This window comes from Amblyomma mixtum, chromosome 10, assembly GCF_055824585.1.
Source record: "Amblyomma mixtum isolate Tamu chromosome 10, ASM5582458v1, whole genome shotgun sequence".
NCBI lineage: Eukaryota > Metazoa > Arthropoda > Arachnida > Ixodida > Ixodidae > Amblyomma > Amblyomma mixtum.
The window spans coordinates 98,650,994-98,667,180 of NC_143021.1; the positions used below are offsets into that span (position 1 = coordinate 98,650,994).

The window sequence follows — 16,187 nt, forward strand, 5'->3', positions numbered from 1 at the left end:
TGTACTGTGCGATGTCAGTGCACGTTAAAGAACCCCAGGTGGTCGAAATTTCCGGAACCCTCCACTAAGGCGTCTCTCATAGCCTTAGTCGCTTTGGGACGTTAAACCCCATAAACTAAACCAAACCTAAAGCTTATCTGACAAACAGAACTCATTATGTCGAGGTAAACGCTACCTGTTCCAAAACACTTGCTGTCACTTCAGGAGTCCCCCAGGGAAACGTGTAAGGACGTATACTTTTCTTAACATATATAAAAGATATAATTGATTAAATTTCCCATTCAGTATCAATAAATCGGTTCGCAGATAACTGCGTTGTTTGTAAAAAAATATTATCAGTAGCAAACCACCAGACGCTTCGAGAATGCGTGATAAAAATATGTCGATGGCGTGGAAAATGGAATATGAACCTTAATATGGACAAGACTGTTCTTGTGCAGATTACACGAAAGAAAAATGTGAGCTCTTACTAGTATCACCTTGTGAACAGTAATATTCGGGAGGTTCCCTATTATAAATACCTCGGAGTCACTCTTACTAAAAGACTAAATTAGAGCGCTCACATTTCTCAAATCTGCTCGGCCGCGTTCACGAAGCTTTGCTTCTTAAAGGGACCCTGAAAAGCTCTTTGCTACGGTTAGCAAAAGCCCACGAGAGGTCGGTATTCCATCACATGTCGCCACACCGCAAAAATTGTTAAGTGAACACCATCAACACCGAAGATATCGCCGATTAAAAATGATGTTCCTCCTCTCCCCCACATACTACCCTCAACTCATACACGCGGGGCTGGCTCCGAAAAAAAAAATGGCTGAGGCTTAACTTGGTTAAGCCTGGAGAATGCGAAGCATCATCGTGTCGCGTAATTTGGAGGCGCACAACCACAGCGACGGCGCGAGTGGGCCCCCGTTTCTCCACTGTCGTGACGTCATCGTGTCACGTGGTGTGACGTCATGTATCACGTGATTTGGAGGCGCACAACCACAGCGACGGCGCGAGGTGGGCCCCGTTTCTCTACTGTCGTGACGTCATCGTGTCACGTGGTGTGACGTCATGTGTCACGTGATTTGGAGGCGCATAACCACGGTGAAGGGCTGAAGTGGTAGCTAAAGTAGTATGCTTCGCATAAAAAAGAAAAGACGGGCCGATGCTCCGCCCATGCATACGTCAAGCAATGGCGCTCTGCTTGTTTACTTCCGGTGGTCACAGACACATGTGCGAAAAGTGAGTGCGATTCAGTGCGGTGCGCTGTTGCGAACGGCGTCGCAACGTCCGATCGCAGCTCGTCGCCTGCGTGCAACTTGCTAGATGTGAACGACGAGCCGCGCGCGGCAGACGCAACGACGGGAAGCGGAAGCGAAATCGAGGGCGGAGAGCGGCAGCGTCGTGATGACGTACGCGCGCTCCTCAGGGCGCTCGGGGCCGAGCCACGCCGGGTCGGCCTGCCAGCCTTGGTGCCGGCCGCCGGGGAGTGAAAAACGCGCTAGTATTGTTTGTTCACGTTTATAGCAAGCACGAGGGTTTTGCAGCGATGGCGTAGAGGTAGAGCATTCGCCTCGCGTGCAAGAGGACCGGGGTTCGAATCCCGGTGCCACGCAATTCTCCAGCGGATTAAAAAAAAAACCTCCGCGTGTCGATGGAATTGCATACCCAGGCTTGGAGTGCGGCCTGATTTCGGTGACCAGAACCGACAACGCACTTCCTCACCAGAACAGGATTTGGCCACCCTGGTGTAGTACTTGGCCACGACCTTCTATGAACAAACCAATTAACCCTCGGCCCTCAGTCCCCAGCGGCTGCGGAGCAAGTGACCAAGGCGGCGGTCAGATCTGTGACGCAGCGGAGAGTGCTAAGAATTTCTGGCTCCGGACAGGCCGCCATTGGAAACTGAACCTGGCAACGTTTAACGCAAGAACCTTATCAAGTGAGGCTAGCTTAGCAGTGCTATTGGAGGAATTAGCCGGTATTAAATGGGATGTCATAGGGCTTAGTGAGGTTAGGAGGACAGATGAGGCGTAAACAGTACTAAAGGGCGGGCATGTACTGTGCTATCGTGGATTAGCTGATAGGCGAGAACTAGGTGTGGGATTCCTCATTAATCAGGATATAGCTGGCAACATCGAGGAGTTTTACAGTATTAACGAGAGAGTGGCAGCTATCGTAATTAGGCTTAATAAAAGGTACAAGCTGAAGGTGGTGCAGGCCTACGCGCCTACATCAAGCCATGATGACCAGATAGTTGAAAGCTTCTATGAGGATGAGGAATCGGCAATGACCAAAGTAAAATCACAGTACACTGTACTGATGGGCGACTTTAATGCAAAAGTAGGTAAAAAGCAAGCTGGAGACAAGGCGGTAGGTGACTATGGCATAGGTTCTAGGAACAGTAGGGGAGAGTTATTAGTAGAGTTCGCAGATAGGAATAATTTACGGATTATGAATACCTTCTTCCGCAAACGAGCAAACAGGAAGTGGACGTGGAAGAGCCCCAATGGTGAGACTAAAAATGAAATAGACTTCATACTGTGTGCACACCCTGGCATCGTAGAGGATGTGGAGGTCCTCGGTAAGGTCCCTTGTAGCGACCACAGAATGGTAAGGTGTCGTGCTAGCTTAGATTTGAAGAAGGAACGGAGGAAACTGGTGAAGCGAAAGGCTATTAACGAGTTGGCATTAAGAGAGAAGGTGGAGGAATTCAGAATGTCGCTGCAAAACAGATTTTCCGCTTTAACTAAAGAAGACGACCGTAGTGCTGAAACAATGAATAATAATCTTACAGCTATCGTTACAGAGTGCGCCGCAGAAGTAGGTGGTAGGATTGTTCGACAGGATACCAGCAAGCTATCTCAGGAGACTAAAGATCTGATTAAGAAACGTCAAAGCATGAGGACGTCTAACTCCACAGACAGGATAGAACTAACAGAGCTATCGAAGTTAATAAATAAGCGCCAGGTAGCCGACATAAGAAAGTTTAACATGGAGAAAGTCGAGCATGCTCTAAGGAACGGAGGTAGCCTAAAACCAGTGAGGAGAAAACTGGGCATAGGTAAAAACCAGATGTATGCGCTAAAAGACAAACAGGGCAATGTCATCAGCAATATGGATAAGATAGATGAATTAGCCGAAGAATTCTACACAAATCTATACAGAAGCGAATCTAATCATCAAGTTACTGAGGGAGGCAGTCGAGCACAGCAATGGAACATCCTGCCAGTAACGTGGGAGGAAGTAAAGAAAGCCTTAGGAGCAATGCAAAGAGGGAAAGCAGCTGGTGGGAATCAGGTAAGAGCAGATTTGTTGAAGGACGGAGGAGAGATTGTGCTACAAAAACTAGCCACCCTGCATACGCAATGCCTTGTGACCTCGAGAGTACCAGAAGCTTGGAAGAACGCTAACATTATCTTAATTCATAAGAAAGGAGACGTCAAGGACTTGAAGAATTACAAACCAATCAGCTTACTGTCCGTTGCCTACAAGGTATTTACTAAGGTAATCGCTAATAGAGTCAGGACAACCTTGGACTTTAGTCAACCAAATGATCAGGCAGGCTTTCGTAAAGGATACTCGACAATAGATCACATTCACACTATCAATCAGGTGATCGAGAAATGCGCAGAATATAACCAAACCCTATATATAGCCTTCATTGATTACGAGAAAGCATTTGACTCAGTGGAAACCTCAGCTGTCATGCAGGCATTGCGGAATCAGGGTGTAGAAGAGTGCTATGTGAAAATATTGGAAGATATCTATAACGATTGCACAGCTACTATAGTTCTCCATAAAGTCAGCAATAAAATTCCAATACGGAAAGGTGTCAGGCAGGGAGACACGATCTCGCCAATGCTCTTCACTGCCTGCTTACAGGAGGTATTCCGGGGACTGGAATGGGAACAGTTGGGGGTAAGAGTTAATAGAGAATTCGCCGAGATGACATTGCCTTGCTAAGCCACTCAGGACAAGAACTGCAAAGCATGATCAATCAGTTAGACAGGCAGAACAGAACGGTAGGGCTAAGAATTAACATGCAGAAAACCAAAGTAATGTTCAACAGCCTAGCAAGGGAACAGCAGTTCGCCATTGGTAGCGAGGTGCTGGAAGTAGTAAGAGAATATGTCTACTTAGGGCAGGTAGTGACCGTAGATCCGGATCATGAGAGGGAAATAACTAGAAGAATAAGAATGGGGTGGAGCGCATATGGCAAATTCTCTCAGGTCATGAATGGTAGCTTACCAATATCCCTTAAGAGAAAAGTATACAACAGCTGTATCCTACCGGTACTCACCTATGGGGCAGAAACGTGGAGGCTAACAAAGAGGGTTCAGCTTAAGTTAAGAACAACGCAGCGAGCTATGGAAAGGAAAATGATAGGTGTAACGTTAAGAGATCGAAAGCGGGCGGAGTGGGTGAGGGAACAAAGGCGGGTTAATGACATGTAATGCGAAGGCAAGATAACCGCTGGTCCTTAAGGGTAACGGAGTGGATTCCAAGAGAAAGCAAACGCAGCAGGGGAAGGCAGAAAGTTAGGTGGGCGGATGAGATTAAGAAGTTTGCGGGGATACAGTGGCGCCAACTGACAAAGGACAGGGTTAATTGCAGAGACATGGGAGAGGCCTTTGCCCTGCAGTGGGTGTAGTCAGGCTGATGATGATGATGATGATAGCAAGCCCTGGGATAGATGCATGTCAAAAATGCATCACTTCTGACGGTCGTTGGCCAATACCGAGCTGATCGTAAAAGTGATGAATGCGATAATAGCAAATATCATCCCATAGCCGCTTTGGTGCTGCTGCGGCTCTTCGCCTGCCGACTGCTAGCTCCGTTGCTGAAGGCGTCGTGGAAATCGAATATATATTCTATTATGGGACGAGTTCGCAGTAAAGCGATGTGAAGAGTAGGCCTATTGATATAGCGCAAGCGACTTCCGAAGCGCCGTCAGCCACGGCTTCGATGCGAAACCATTAGGCCTAGCGACGACTAGGGCAGCCTGGGACCAACGCGCAGTTCGTCGCCCGGCGTTGCCGCAGTCGGTATCGTTGCCGAAAGTTCCACTTTTGAACAGACATGTTGTCGTTGCTCGAATCTAGGAAGCATCATCTCTGGTAGAATGGCTGTTTTGTATTTCCTTGTGCGAACGTCAAGTACACCGAGCATGCCGGCCGGCCTACCGGCCTGGATCACGTCTGCCGGCGTCATAAAAAATGAGCTAAAGAGTGTTCTTGACGTAAATAATAAGCCCTAGGCCATGAAATGTAAAAAAATGTGTCATTTTTGAGGATCGCTGACCAATACTTAGCTGCTGGTAAAGGTAACAACTGTGATACGAGCAAATTTCTGGCCACAACCGCCTTGCAGCTGCCGCTGGCCCTACGTTGCGGTCCGGCTCGCCTGGCGCCCGCTCGCTTCGCTGCTGAAGGCGTCGCGGAAAGTGACCATACTATTATTTTATTGTGAGATGATGCTGTCGACTGTAAAGCGATGTGTAGAGTAAGCCTTTTATTATAGCTCAGGAGACTTCTGAAGCGCCGGCCGCTGCGGCTTCGACGTGAAACGAGCTATAGGCCTAGCGACGACCACGGCAGCCAGGCAGCAGCAGAGCTCGTCGCTCGTAAAGCCCTCGAGCGATGCCGTTGCCGAAAGCTCCCAACATAAGCAGGCATGTTTTGTCGCTGCTCGAGTTAGCTGGCAGTCTTTCTGGTGACGATCGGTGCGGCGCGCCGGCCAAGTTTTCGCACATATGCGTCTCCTGCTTGCTGCTCGAACGGCATGGATCCGGAGCTCGAAGCGCGGCTGCGTGCAGCCACCGCTGAGATGGGCTTCAAGCCTTTCAGTACACGCCATACCGAGACCCACAGGGCGACGACAGCAGCGACATATATAATTCTAGTACACTATAGCAGCGACTCGTCGGCGCAGCTAGGAAAATCGCAAAGGCGGGCGCCAAGATTTGACAAGAACACCTGCTATTGTGAGCAGACGGATTTCCTTCTTTACCGGAAGTACCACATTAATTTCAAGAAATGCGCTTGATTCTTACCTCTGTATACGTGTGTTTTAAAAAATAATGAGCACTCAATAAAATAGTATTTCAAGGAGCATCAGTGGTCAGTTTCAAATGAAATACTGCAAAAATTGCGCGTGACGTCATTTGGCAGAGCCAATGATAAGGGCCGCCCAGTCCATCGCCAAGGCTGCCCAGTTTATGTCATGTGGTAGAGGCGGTTAAAAACGCGCGGTGAGGTGTCGCCCTAATCGGCTGTGAGCGGCAAGTTTGAAAAATTGTTTGTAAATTACTGGTTCCACGCGCAGCTTTCTGAATCAGGCAGAGACCACCTCTACAGAGTTGTTGCAATAAAATATGATTGAAGAAACCATTTCAGGGTCCCTTTAAGACGCAAACTAAAACACACGCCTAACCATGGGCGTCCGGAGGGGGGGGCAAGGGGGGGCGGCTGCACCCCCCTGGAAAATCACTCCCTCGAACCGTGAGTGATGGCCGCACGCCAGGGGCCGTGGTGGGCTCAGCCAAAAGGGTAAAAGCAGCCCCGCTTCCACGCTTTGGGTCACATCTGCGAAATGCCGCGTCCGGGCACGCGTCTTTATGCCGTTTTCAAACCACGCCATCGTTAGCTCTGTTGAAGGCCGACCTGTTGCAGACATACAGCGGCACCGGCGAGCATGTGTTTCAAGCCGTCTTGAAATGGGTGCCTGTTTCTTTGATCTCTAGACAGATAGCGACACGGAGGCAGACAGTGCACAGTGCATCTTGTTTTCGCCTTCGTTATGCCGGCCACCGATGAATTCTTCAGGAGGGAAAGACAAATCAGCCGTGTCCACCCCCGCTTTGTCGGGCTGCTCATGGGCAAGCGGGCGATCAGTTGGCGCCGCCGCCGCTCGCTGTGCCTCCGATCCACGGGAGAGCGCAGTGCGGTAGAAGCGCCGCTATCAGAATCTTCGGCAAAGGAGATTAGCATCTTTTGTTCACGGCGACGCAGTCTCCAGAGGCGCCCCCACACCAGCGTCCCTTGCGTCTTCTCCGAAAACCAGCGCCTTTGGTCAACGCAGCCCGATGGCGCCTGCCTGGCTCGCCTGTCACCTCTGGCTGGGCCTCAAATGACAACAGCGCCCGTGTACTGTGCGAGGTCAGTGCCCGGTAAAGAGACCCAGGTGGTCGACATTATCCGGAGCTCTGTACTACTCCGTTCCTCATAACCTGAGTCGTTTTGGGGCTCTGAACCCCATAAAAACACACAAAACAAATTTTCCTACCGGAGTGGCGAGTTTCCCTTCCCCTTGGAAGTCGCACGGAAGTAAGCCCTTGCACGTGTGCGCGCCTCTGTATTTGTGCTTCGGTGTTTTTAGTGGCCGTTTGTCAACGAAGCTGAGAACAACCAAGACAGTGGACGAGAAAACTACGAGCGGCGAGCAGTGTGCGTGCGGTTGCTCGACTGTGCGGATGCGCGAGCAAGATGGAGCGAGGTGTATGAAGCTGCGAGCGTGCATTTATCTTGTAAATAAGTTTTCGTTGTATGTATAGACATCTTTTGTTTTCAACGTGCGCGTTCAACCGTTTTTCCAATCAATGTGTGTGACGAGTGTGCACCGAGAGCGTGTAATGAAGCACAGAAATGAATTTATCACCCGTGTAATCACGCAATTCGCCCAGAAAAATCCGTGGAGTCTACAGTTGCTGTTCAAGGAAGACTGACTGAGTGACTGTAGTTGCGTGTTTGTGACCATATTGTGCTGTGTGCTGGTCATCAATCCGGGTGAGTCGAGAACCCGTATGCAGCAATACTGAGCACTCTTCTCCACGAAGTGACAGTATATTTTTGGATTTTTTATTAATTTTAATTGTTTCTTCGTTGATAAACTGCAATGTATCTCTCCTAGCCACACTTTAATTTGCTGTTTGTAATTTTTATTTCATGTGTGTATTTCACTTATTTTTTATTTATATATAAATAAATAAATTCATACCGCAAATAGTGCCTTTTTGCTACGAACATGCCCCCCCCCCCCTCCGGCGCCAACAACCAATGGGGCCCCCCCCTGCAAAAAATTCTGCGGACGCCCTTGCGCCTAACAATATAAAGTTACTTGCATGTAATACTTTCATCAGTACTAAACTCGAATACGCTTCTGATATATGGAATCCGCACACTCAGAACGTTATTTATCAACCTGAACTCATTCAAAAAAAGGCGGTCCGTTTTGTTTTTAATAAATAAAGATGATCCGACTCGCCAACAAAACTTACGGACGATAACAAAATTCTGTTGCTGCATGTCCGCCAAAAAAATCAACCGCATTTCACTTCTTCATAAAACTGTGTCAGGTAAATTCTGAATTATTTCTTCCATTCCTCAGCCATTGCACCACTAGAAAGACCCGTCACACCAAAGAACACTCTTTACGGCTTCTTTTTGCCAAAACAAACGCATACAAGCACAGTTTCTTCCCAACAACTATTTCCGACTGGAACGCGCTTCCTGAATGTTTTGTATGCCCCTCTTGCCTCGGCCAATCTGGCCTGCAGTGTGGTGAAATAAAATAAATAAGTAAATAAACACTAATAACTGATAGTTTTCTTTTCTTTTTTCTGTGTTTCCTAGTTTTGTGTTTATGTTGACATTTTTATCGCCGCCTTCTGTAATACCACTCAGCAGTATCGGGGTTAATAAATTGAAATGAAGTCCCTCAGCAATGGCCGTTGAGAACGCACACTCACCAAGCCTTATTGGGTAGAGCCCCGTGAGGATAGCGGCCCTCGACGGCGTGCATGTCGGCAGCGTGTAGTACTGGCTGAACAGAGCTCCAGTTGCAGCCAAGGCGTCCAGGTTTGGTGTTGGTATCTGGCAGGCGCCGAAGAGTGAGGTGTCTGCCCATCCCTGAGTTTGTAGCAGGAAGAACATACATGCATCAGTGTGTCCGTTATGTAGAAGTGATAATCTGTGCATTTTCAATATGGGCTGAAACGGGCAGACAAAGTTCGCGCCAGTCTGATTGGCTTTCTCATTCCCTCCGCCCGGAAGTCGCCTTTCCAGACCCGTCGTCTCCTTTCACGTCCACCACGACAACGTCCCTTTAGCAGCTTCTCCTCTCGAGCTCTTCTCCTCTGGCCGACTACTCCATAAGCTGTTTCGAGTCCGTTTACGTCTCTTCTTTTAATCCCACTTCCCCAGACGCAGCCTGTGTTTTGACTGTCTGCCTGTGACTCTGACTTTCACTGTGTTTTTTATTGGGGTTTGCTCTTGTTTTAGTGTTGTTTTATTACTCGTTTGGTCTTCCCTTTAAATAGTTTTTTTTTTCTTTCAGCCTTTAGATCTTTTTAATTTATCTTCAATTGGCGTTAAGCCTGGCAAATGGTTGCTGATCTGGGCTTCCTATCTTTCTTTTTTGCTGTTTTTACATTTTCTTCGCGAACCAGTGAAAGGACTGAAAAGGATAATACCTAGCTTGTTGAAGATATAGGAGTATCGTGCTACTCTCCCTTTTCTACCAGACATCACATTGTCTCCCATACGTCAGGTGAAATAAGCTTCAATGTCCACTCCTTAGCAAGAGTGCTGACATCTATGCACAAATCGTCAGATCCTTATCTCGATGCGAACATGGCGGATACGAAAGCTGCGAATAAAAGAGAGTACACTTCCCCAGGCACGAGCTTGAGTATCTAAGTAAACACCTGCGTAAATCCTTCGATTTATGCTTCTGAAACGATCTTCGACACATTGGAGTGACAGGTGACCCCCTCACACTGGAACCTTCAAATATAAATGTTCAGCGATCTCAGACGCCACTGGAGGTGTTGAGTTCCCTCTCCAAGGACCAGTTACAAAGTATTTATTCAAGCAGGATAAAATAATCTGAGCTTATACTAAAGTCCCTGTGGTGTGTTGTTACGATAGGGCCGCTATGTCGGTGAGGGCTTTGGATCATATGCAAGTGGATTTAGCGCTAAAGCAGTACCTATGTCATGAAACTTCTCCATATCTCTAAGGGAGTGCCTGGTGCGCGGGCTAAAACGGCGGCACGGCAGCGCTGGCTGAAATCAGGAGATGGACCTGTGAAGTACATTACACCAGTTATAGTTGAGTCATTTAGAAGAGAATGAAATGGTGGTAAGCTGGCCTCCAATGTGGCGGATCTTTGACTGGTTACGTTGCTCATAAACAATACAGCCGCGTAGTGAAGGCATTGCCCGACGAAGGTGCCGCGCTATAATTACGCGAAGAAATTCCGTGTCTTCAACCATCCCCGTTATTCGATCGGACATCATTGAAGTAGCGGCAGCAAGAACGAAGCTCTGCTCACGAGTTCTTTCGACTGCATGTCTGTGTGTCTCCGTGGAAAGAAGGTAGCGTTGGATTAGTTTCTATAGCAGTTTTTTGATCGCTACCTAGCTCGTAGAATTACCTACGGTGACTTCAACGCCCAGCACTCTGTCAGGGGTGACAAAGATTGCATAAGCCCGCAGACTAGAAATCGCAAACAGCACTGACTATGTTTACCTGTTGGTTGTCAATGATGCAAGTCCCACTTTCATGCTACCACCAGCCTCAACCATAGCTACAGGCGTCACATTGATTTCACCTGAGAGTACGACACAAAACACTGCACTGCTCATAAAGTCTTCGCAGTCTTCATGTGTGGAGACACTACTCGAACTCCTGCGACTCCTGCAGCAGCTTGGGCACATTCGACGAGTGAAAACTGATATCCTGCCAGCTGACATTTCAGTTGACATAGGAGCGAAATGGTGAAAGGAACCTTATCCCAGGGGCGGGGGTATAGGGAGGCGCTTGATCAATATGAATATTTCACTTTTGCTGGCCACTTCGGCGTACGTGGTTATGACAACTACCAGGAGCTTCTAGCAAGCATTTCCGGTATGTTACCCAGAACATGGCTGCTACTAAAATGCCGAAAACTTCTGCGGTCGATTAAAAGACTAATGGCAACCCCGGACTTAAATACGCCTGACACAAAGAACTGAGCGGTAGGTTGAAGGCAGTGTGAAGAAAGCCTGCGTGTTTGCAATTTATACAATTCTGCACAGAGCGCCTTAAATGGTTGTAGCCGGCAGCAATTTTAGTCGGTCTCAATATCGTTTGCCCAGCAATGGGCGTAGTCAAGGTGATGATGCTGATCAATTTCTTTGAGCGATCGACAACTGGTTGCGCCAGAGCACATTTTCTGCATACACACAAGAAAAAGAGATGTAATTGCAGCATATAGAACGAATAAGCTACAGCTATCAAGGTCACTCACCGCTCATGAGCTAAGACGTTTTGAAAGCTAAAAAACACTGACAAGATTAAAACACGCAAGACAAAATTTGATCAGTAGAACACTAGTAAAGTCTGTTGGGGACTCAACCCGCAAGTACTTGGTGTAGTGTAAGCCATAAAATAAAGTTTATTTATGTAGGTATAAATGACGTAAGCGAAATAATAGACTTTTTATTCGTATAAACAAAATCTAATTTGGATAGAATGATTATAGCTACCAGTTCGCACTAATGGTCCGAACGAAAGCACTGTTAATTATTCGCGAAGGTATTAATGATATGCCATTTAATCTGAATGCTAAGAATTCGTCAGGACCTAATGGCATTACAAATGCATTTAATTAATAGACGTCATGCCAATCAGGTTTCGGGCTTTCTGACCGATATGTTCAACTTGCCGATAGCCACAAGAGACACAGTAGTGCTCGGCTGCTGACCCGAAAGACGCGGGTTCCATCCCGGCCGCGGCGGTCGAATTTCTTTGGAGGAGAAATTCTAGAGACCCGTGTACTGTGTGATGTCAATGCACGTTAAAGAACCCAAGGTGGTCAAAATTTCTGGAGCCCTTTACTATGGCGTCTCTCATAGCCTGAGTCGCTTTGGGACGTTAAACCCATAAAACCAAACCAAAACCAACAAAGTAGCTGATTGGTGCAGTGCACGAGTTTTAGAAATCCATAAAAAGGGTGACTGGCTTTTCGTAAATAATTATCACCCTGTTTCTATCACAAGTACTTGTTGGAAAATGTTACAGCATGCTGTTGCATGTTACGCTGATGATTTTTTAGCTGATCGTAAAGTGTTGTCGTCACGTCATGGCTTCATAAACATTTTCCATGGTTACACAGTTTTTTAAACTGTTTATTAGTTGTAGGGCGCAAATATTGTGCCTGGGCAGGTAGATATTGTCTTACGTTTTTCGAAGGCCCTCGATAAATTGCATCAAAGAAAACTACTCTAGAAATCACAAAGCCTTGAACTGCCTTTTTAGTGTTTTGGTAGATCATTGTATATCTCTGAAATATACGACAGTTTGTTTAAGTCTAAAAATGTAGGGCTACACTTCGTACGTTTCCTGGTTTCTAAAACCTGTCGCATCTTGCTGCCGTCATGGAGGAGAGTTTCCACCACAGGGAGTGCGATGGAGCTATAACTGTCGCTATTTCTGCTGATCACTAGCCTTGGGAAGACGGCGAAGTATCTGGAGCATTTTCGTCCATATGCCTGTGTTCGACCCTTTATGCACGAAGAAATATAATATCGTCGGCGTTGCCCTATCATCTTATAAAGACACTCGAGGTCGATTTCCGGACGGAGGAGACTTGAGTACTAAACGCTGCGACAACGTTCCGAGGTTTAGAAAGAATGTTCTACTAATTGCACCTATTTTGCATCGGGCTGAGGAGCTCATTGCGCGCTATGGACACTCTGAATAGTCGTAAACGTGTGGACCATTTCATGAGGTATGCTTAACAGCTGCCGCAGCGAGAAACGACACGCATAGCGCATGTCAATGGTATGGCGCTAGAGGTAATTGCTTCTTGGCCATACTTTGTGAATCGTTATGCATCCCCAACGTTCATAACTTATTGAAATTGAGAGATGTGGTCAGTATTCCCTCAGCAAGGTGTTACATTCACTGATTTTACAACAGGGCTACTTCACCGCTGAGAATTAAACACCTTTTGTTCCTTGCGTCCGACTTAGAGCATAAGCAGTTTCTCATGCACGTCCTCATTACTTACCACATCTCGTTTCTTCTTCTGCATTATGTTACTGACGCATATCCAGAGAGTGCCCGTATGTGGCAATTATGTACAGGTTGGCTCTAGGGGGTGCTATCGGGAGAGCGATCGATTTTGATTTGGCGGAGAGTGAAAAGTGTGGATAGATGTTACTTGCTATATCGTCCGCCAAGATGAAGATGATGTGCGGACGCTTTCCGCCAGCACAAACACTCGACAGCGCCAGGAAGGCGACAAGGGCCGCGATCATCCTGAAACATGTTTAAAGGAGGTGTTTCAGAACACAAAGAAGGAAGACGCAGACGCAGAAGTTGGAAATGATAGTGGAGCTAAGCTAACAGGCTCAGCGCGTTATTCATCGAAAGCTGGTTCAAATTAGCGGCTATTTAGGCATGTCTAGTCGGTCTGGCGCATGCATGCAACGAGAACGTTAGCACTGGAACAAGCATATTTAGACAAATTTTGTGCATGCCACAAACCAACCCCACACACGCTCGTATAGCTGCTTCGATGCGCCTCTCTTTCCCAGTCTAGCCACTTGGCCTTGGCCTGCTTATTTCAAGCATGTTTAGGTGCCTGGCTTAGCCTGTCTTTGTCGAACTAGTTTGGCCACTGGGCTTCGCTGTCTTTTTTTTTGCCAGCACCACCGCTCGCGGTACCGTCTTGAACGTCCAGCTCGGGTATCAATACGCTTTGGACTTTCCCACCAGAATAATTCATTACGTTAGCATGGTGACTTTACGAGCACCATACGGCGTACAGTTTTCATGAACATCCGGCGTGGTCTCCTGCTCTTCGCATCTCGTCAAAGCGGCCCTGGACTCCACGGCTGACTGTGCGACATTCGCAAACCACAAAGGGCTCTTGGTACCTAATACATGTCACCACCTCGTCTAGCGGACGTCCTCTACCTCTCGTACAATTATAGCGCTAGCTTCTCCCTTTACTTTGCATGTGTGACAAGCTGCAGCGCCCTCACTTTCTTTTTTTACTCTGACCCTCCTGCCAACACCCAGTCCCTCCGGTGCGGCTTTCCGTCCTTCCTTTCGTCTCAGGCCTCCTCGCTACTTGAAAGAAAAAAATTTAACGAAAGAATTTTAACGAAAGAAAAAATCGCTACTCCAGCAGGGGATAAAATGGCTTTTGCGCAAGCTCCAACGGTGCGTGCGCAGCGTTATTCGGCGACTACTTGGCAGTTCCGCGGCTGCTACCCGCAGCTTGCCTTGCGTATTTACGAGAGGGTGACACCCTCGCCTGCACTCTACGCTTCCCGCTGGTCCGCCTGCCGCCGAGCCAATGAAAGAAGCCGGAGACAGATTACCCCCAAACCATGGCTGCTTCTGGCTCCACAGCTCATCCCAGACTCCACAGCACATCCCAGCACGTCGCTCAGAGGCTGGTAGGATGGCCGAGTGGTTTAAAACAGGAGCCAGCGAAACTGACACTTTCGTGCCGGCATGGGTTCGAATGCCAATTGCGGCTGTTAGTATGGAAGGTTATTTTTAAGGCTCACAAAACTACGCACACACACACACACTTTTACGACAGACACTGGCTTTACTTTATGATGGTACTTCTAATGCTAACGTATGAAATCTGATCACCTTGTGTTCACAAGGCTTCACAACCACAGGCGTACTGGAATCGAAAGACGCTAATATTAATCAAGTGCAAAGAACATGTATTTCAGACACTGAGAAATTACGCGCTGATCAGCGTACTGTCGACAGCTTACTGCTGAGAAACCGTAACTTCAATCAACCAAAGAGCTAAGCTAGCTTACGTAAATGCTACTCGACACTAAGACATATTCACATAATAAATCAGGTTATAGAGTCCTAGTTCGTGTATTCCTAGTCCTAGTTTGGTTGCATGTCGCTTATGCCGGATGTTTTAGAGAAGTACAGTCTTCATCAAAGCCTTAAGAGCACAGCGTTCAGCTGCAGCGAGATGAATGTCAATAGAATGCTCCATGTAGCGGCTCATTTGAAACACAAGTCAAGCAGGAAGCTTCTCTACATCCAGAAGAAACCTTCTGGTAGGATTCCAAGGTCATTCTGTCTTTAATCATGCCGTAATAGCTCTATTTTTGGGCTGAAGCGAAAAGCCTTTTGCCTTAATAAGACTTTTGATCCAGGCTGTACATTCAACGTGTAAGAGGTCTGCTCTACTCTGATATAACCGACATCTTCCTCAGAAATTTACCACATACCAGTGGCCCAAACTAGCTGGGTTCGGATAAGCCCTCGATCGTAATCGTCTCCACATGTCATTCTGATTCTTATTAAATTTTCTATCTGTCGGCGGCTATTCCACCCTGCTGAGCCGATAGTGGTGCGTGAGCTCTTCTGTAGCTGACAAGCATGTCTCTGCCGAGGGTCTACAGATAGTTTGAGCCTGCCCGGAAAGTAAGACCGCGGGCAAGCTGGCCAGCTCCCTCGTTACTAGGGAGTTCAGAGGGGGCTGGTGCCCGAATTAGTGGCTTGAAGAGTGCATGTCCAGCATTCTCTTCGCTTTCCCAGAGATAATGTTCATAAAAAAGTTCCAGGTCACTGTATTTTTATCTTCTGTTGTCCCCTGCTGTTCCCAATATCCCGATTGCGGTTGCTCTCAGTATCGCGAGAGCAACGAATACGTTCTTGGACGTTTGGGCTACGCCCGTTTTGACACAGTCGCTCATCACACTGAGGTTTAGCCGTTCGTGACCTCGATAGCTAGCATTTCGGGCTGGTCCTCATACAAGGCGGCATTAACATAGACCACATCCTGTCTTGCTAGATATCTATTCCGGAGCGTTTCCGCTCTTTTATGCCTTAGTTCTTGATGGCATTCGGGGGTGCATATTCTTAGGAAGCAGGAGGGATGTATAGTGTTTTCCTGACCACGGTTAGTAAGCGGATTTTGGGTTCTTCTTGGTTCTCGTAGGGGATATCTAATCTTAGGAGTATGCTTCGTCGCGCTGATGACTTAGCCATTCTTTCTTATTGAGAGAGTGAGTTGGCGGTGACCGCTTCTACCAACGTATTGGCACACCCAATTTCATCAGTTGGTCTGCAGACGTGTTGATAGGGAGGCCTAATGCTGACTTCTCGCTTTTCCTAATGATGGTTTCAATCTTGTCCTTCTCGCAGTTGGTTTGGTGCTGGTAC

General features: G+C 47.5%; 1 protein-coding gene across 1 annotated transcript in view; it reads right to left on the reverse strand.

The window, feature by feature from the left end:
* The window catches only part of LOC149326508 (arylsulfatase B-like), an 87,163-nt gene extending 73,875 nt beyond the window's left edge, over positions 1–13,288 (reverse strand). The window contains exons 1-2 of the mRNA XM_089564598.1: positions 13,196–13,288; positions 8,732–8,891 (exon numbers count right to left, since the gene is read on the reverse strand). Of these exons, the coding sequence (XP_089420724.1) occupies positions 8,732–8,891; positions 13,196–13,288 (253 nt within the window). The remainder of the gene's footprint in view (positions 1–8,731; positions 8,892–13,195) is intronic.
* Between the last annotated feature and the right edge of the window lie 2,899 nt (positions 13,289–16,187).